Source organism: Octopus bimaculoides, chromosome 10, assembly GCF_001194135.2.
Source record: "Octopus bimaculoides isolate UCB-OBI-ISO-001 chromosome 10, ASM119413v2, whole genome shotgun sequence".
NCBI classification, from domain to species: Eukaryota; Metazoa; Mollusca; class Cephalopoda; order Octopoda; family Octopodidae; genus Octopus; species Octopus bimaculoides.
In genome coordinates, this window is record NC_068990.1 from 14621947 (window position 1) to 14627502 (window position 5556).

A 5556-nucleotide genomic window follows, 5' to 3' on the forward strand; every position below is an offset into this window, starting at 1 on the left:
TATATATATACATTCAAACACACATATGCATGCATACATACATACATACATACATACATACATACATACATACATACATACATACATACATATGTATTTGCATATATGCATACGTACGTATTTGCATATATATTTATAGCACTTTGATTCAGCTCTCACATTACTTCGTAAGACACGTCTACCTCCTCAGATGTTCGAAAATTCTGTCAAACTGTTATTAAATGCGTTATTCCAGCCCAACGTATTGAGTATTATTTTCATATGTCCACTCACTTGTATGTATGTATGTATGTGTGTGTATGTATGTATGTATGTATGTATGTATGTATGTATGTGTATATGTATGTATGTATGTGTGTATATATATATATTCTTTTACTTGTTTGTCATTTGACTGCGTCCAATTTAGTATATGTATTGCGATAGATAGATAGATAGATAGATAGATAGATAGATAGATAGATAGATAGATAGATAGATAGACGGACGGACAGATAGTGAGGTACCGTATGAGTTAAAAGATGTGATGTGATTGTTGAGTGAGCTCGAGTAAATGGAATATCCAGAGAGATGATTTGGAAGAGAGAAAAGACCATTGTAGCAGCAGTGGAATAAGTAAAATAAGTCATAACTGTCACTCCGTCGGTTACGACGACGAGCGTTCCAGTTGATCCGATCAACGGAACATCCTTCTCGTGAAAGTAACGTGCAAATGGCTGAGCACTCAACAGACATGTATATCCTTAACATAGGTCTCAAGGAGGGAGCTTCAGCGCAACACAGAATGTGATACACTTACATACATATGTGTGTGTGTGTATATACATACATGAGGTGTATTCGTGAGAGAAATAGAGGTGTTTGTTCCTACATCTGTGCATGTACATGATGCATACTAATAAAAATGCAATGCAAAGAAACAAATTATATCAAAATTTTACCTATTTTCCTGGGCGTTGGTTTGGTTGAAACATCCCAGAAGAAATAGCAAGAAAACAGAGAACAGTGATGGTGCCCTAGGAACCATCCTGATTGTTTAATGTTGTAAATTTGGTTTCTTTGTTCCTTCTTAAGTTCCAACTGATATTTTCTTGTAAAAAATATTTCAATCAGATGGGTCTTTGGTCTCGCTACTTGGGAAAGCGAGTTTGAACCAGCGAGAAAGGACGATCGAAAGCTTTATATACTACGACAGGAACACATTCCAGAGATAATTACAGCTGAAGTAAACAATTTGTCCAATACAGATGTGAAGGTGTCTTCATATTTGTCCGGAGTAAATCAATGTAATTTTCAAAAACAGCTTTGAAGAATTTTGTTTTGGCATTGATTTATTTTTCTTCGTTTTATTAAACCTGGGAATACAAAATGTGGTTTGTTTGTTTGCCCCTATTTTATTTTCTTTTACGTAAGAAGAAATCATTACAAAGGAAAATGGAACAATGAAACTTAAACATTCCAAGATACGTTTGTATTAGTTGTAGCTAATTGGTCAATGAAGTATACGCCTACGATGATAGAGTTACGCAAGTTAAATTTCATTTAATTATCACTTTTAATGAATAATATTTTTTTAAGCAGCAAAGAGCAACATATTTACAGTCGGTCATTATTTTTCGTTTCAGTTTGCTGTGTATAAAATTGGTTTTAATTTTTAGCACAAGGCCAGCAATCTTAAGCCAGTGGGTAAGTCGATTACATCGACCCCAGTTCTCAACTGATACATATTTTATCGACCATGAATGGTTGAAAGGTAAAGTCAAAGTCGGCGGAATTTGAACGTAAAGACGGACAAAATGGTGCTAAGCATTTTGCCCGTCGTGCTAACGATTCTACCAGCTCTCCGACTTGTTGCGTATAATATTGATTACTAACAAAAACAAAAGACGGCTGGCTATGACAGTGTCTAGAGTGGAACCCCAACGACTGGTTGCATTAGTTAAGGGATCTTGAAGAAGGAAGAATGTCTTGTAATATATATACGTTGGGAAAATAAACTAGTTGGGTCGGCAAGATGACAGAATCGTTAGATCGTTGGTAAAAATGCTTTGCGTATATTCCGTCTCTTTATGTTCCGAATTTAAAACCCAACGAGATAATCTTTACCTGTCGCCCTTTTGGTATCGACAAAATAGAACTAGTCAAGTACCGGGGTCAATGGTATTGACTACTCCTTCCCTTTAAAATTGCTACCCTTGTGCTGACATCATAAACCATTCTTTGTTGAAAATGTTAGCAGTTAGTTCCCTAGTTCGTATCCGAGTTTGAAGTTTTGGTTACACACACTCACAAACACACGCGCGCGCACGCACACATTCATAAGAAGTTTATTTTACAATCGTGAGGTCCTGGGTTTGATTTCTGTGTGTTACATTCTTGAGTCAACCCAAGACTTGTGACTTGGCGGACAGAAACTTGTGGGAGCCCTTCTGGTGTGATTGTACATGTAATTCAAAGAACCGACTTCGTCAGAGACAATGTCACACTTACTCTGCCCGAGAATTAGACTAAGGCTACACCTGTACATGGAATATTCGGCTACTCATACATTAGTTCAATGAGCAAGTAGCTCATTTGATCGAACTACTGACTATTCATCGTAGAAACCGACTGAGATCCATTACTTTTGACAGAAATAGAACTAACCCTATCAGAATATTTAACTGTTCTAGATACATAGTTTTTTTACTAGTTGTAATCAGTAATATATTACCATATAGGGATACCGCTACCGTATTGTCATGCCTCTATCAAAATATTAGTTTCAAATTTTGGTATAAGGCCAGCAATTTCAAGGGAAGGGGATAAATCGATTACATCGACCACACTGCTCAAATCGGTACTTATTTTAATCGACACGAAAAAGATGAAAGGCAGAATTTGAACTCAGAACGTAAAAACGGACGAAATGCTTCTAAGTGGTTTGCCCAGCGTGCTAACGATTCTGCCAGCTCGTCGCTATCAAAATATTGATGTCGGTCTTGAACTCGATATCTTCCTTTGTAAAGGACATTACATTTCTATTACAGCAGCTCAGTGGGTGGATTAAAATCAAATGTGATCTCAGACATGTAAATTACTTCAATACAAGCCGGAAAGCAATTAATCTAATTAATAAAGTTAGTGCTAATCAATAATATTAATACGCCAACTTGTTGTTTTTGTACGTCCGTACTTGTGGTGTGTGTCACACTTATCTCATTGGAAGAAGTGAGTGGTAAAGCGGGAGAGAGTGGGGCAGAGAGGAAGTGAGAGAGAAAGGGAGATAGTGAGTGGTGACGGTGTTCGCGTTGTGTTTTTAAATGTTTATTACATCGCAAGAAAAGTTGATACATAGATACATACATACATTGTTAAATAAAAAGCGGGAGAGAGGAGGGATACTGGAAGAAAGAAAGAGAGAAGGTGAGAGAGACAGTAGATACATATATCGAAAGAAAGTTGATACATAGATACATAGATACATACATTGTTAAATAAAAAGCGGGGGGGAGGAGGGACACAGAGGAAGTAAGAGAGAAAGAAAGTGAGAGACAGAAGATACATAGATCGAAAGAAAGTTGAAACATAGATACGTAGACACATTGTTAGATCAAAGACAACTACAACAAATATTGGATGTCACTTTCACTTTTCATTACCACACGAGGATAAAATTAACTCGCAAGTGGCTGAGTACTCCACAGACATGCATACTATTAATGTAGTTCTCAGGAAGATTCAGCCTCATATAGAATATGACAAGGCTGGCCTCTTTGAATTACAGCTACAACTCATTTTAGCCAGCTGAGTGGACTGGAGCAAGATAAACCTTCAAGTAGTTGGAAGAAAGCGAAAAAAGATCCTATATAAGGACAGGAAAATCTTTTTAGTCATTAGGGTCACTATGGGTGTTAATCCGGTCCTAACAGCGGCGTTTGTAGGTCTCACAGATCTCGAGACCAAGACACCCAAATAAACACTGATGCGCAGGCTGTTGTTATCAAACTGAGCGTGAGTCGAGGGCGAATACACGATGGAATAGCAATCATTTCGTCTTAGCTTTCACTGCTTATACTAAACACATGACATTTTTGCTTACGATATGGAACATTTCCTTTTCTTTCACTCTTCTTTAAAAAGAGCACTGTCGGTTACGACCACGAGGTACCTGTTTATCTGATCAACGGAACAGTCTGCTCGTAAAATTAATGCGCAAGTGACTGGGTACTCTTCAGATATGCATACTATAAGGTTGTTCTCTGGGAGATTCAGCCTCACACAGAATGTGACAAGGCTGGCTCCTTTGAATTACAGCTACAGCTCATTTTTGCCAGCTGAGTGGACTGCAGCAACGTGAAGTAGAGTACCTTGCTCAAGAACACAGCGCGCCATAGGGAATCGTAGCCGAATACTCGTAGGCCGAATACCCCTAACCACTGAGCCACGCACCTTCACTCTCTTAACCGTAGAGAAAAGGAGTGAAGCAATAGAGACAGAGACAGGAAAGCATCAGTCATTTACAATGACAATTCGACTGAAATTCGATCGATCTTTTCTTGCTTCGTTACTTTTAATAATGAAGAAGAAGGAAAGACATTTAGTAATGAATAAAGGGAAAGTCTTTCAGGTGTTTATGTTTTTATTCTGGGGGTTCTAGAACGACCGAGTATTAGTTCTTTCTTATTTCCCCCACCCCCGGTACTTATTCGCCTTCTTTCATAGTTATTCATGTCTTTTAGTCAGTGGGGAAAGACCATGTTTTTTTTGTTTGTTTTTTTTCAGACACGTTTAACGTTTTCTCTACAAACTACAAACAAACTTGCCTCTCTTCCTCTTTTTTTTTTTATATACAAAAACTAATGCAAATTTCGAACGGGGTATAACTGTGAAAAGAGCCCAGAAAAATGGGTAATACTCCCTACAAAATGGGCGGGGAGAAAAGTTGCCAATAGGTGACTACACGAAATTCAACTCTATACTTTCAAGAGTCTTCTACTATAGTTTCAGGCCGACCAAAGCCTCGTGAGTAAATTTGGTAGACGGAAACTGAAAGAAGCTCGTCATATATATATGTGTGTGTGTGTGTGTCTATGTTTGTCTTCCCACCACCATTGCTTGACAACCGATATGTGCTTACGTTCCCGTAACTTAGCTGTTCGGCAGAAGAGACTGATAGAATAAGCACCAGGCTTACAGGAAATGAGTCCAGGGGCTCCAGCATAACCACCGTCAATTGACTGAAATAAGTAAAAGAATACCAGAAGAACGTTCCGTACCACTAAACCAAGAATGTTCTTTGAATATGTACAATGTATTTTAAGGCTAAATAGTAATTATTTTATTCTTTTATTTGTTTCAGTCATTTCACTGCGGCCATGCTGGAGCACCGCCTTTTGTCGAGCAAATCGACCCCAGGACTTATTCTTTGTAAGCCTAGTACTTATTCTATCGGTCGCTCTTGCCGAACCGGTAAGTGACGGTGACATAAACACACTTGCATCGGTTGTCAAGCGATGTTGGTGGGGGACAAACCAGACACGCAAACATATCTATATACATATATATATATATATA

General features: G+C 38.1%; 1 protein-coding gene across 1 annotated transcript in view; it reads right to left on the minus strand.

Annotated features, from left to right (window-relative positions):
- The window catches only part of LOC128248911 (von Willebrand factor D and EGF domain-containing protein-like), a 21196-nt gene extending 20055 nt beyond the window's left edge, over nucleotides 1–1141 (minus strand). The window contains exon 1 of the mRNA XM_052971233.1: nucleotides 942–1141. Coding sequence (XP_052827193.1) covers nucleotides 942–1027 — 86 coding nt within the window. The 5' untranslated portion in view covers nucleotides 1028–1141. The remainder of the gene's footprint in view (nucleotides 1–941) is intronic.
- Between the last annotated feature and the right edge of the window lie 4415 nt (nucleotides 1142–5556).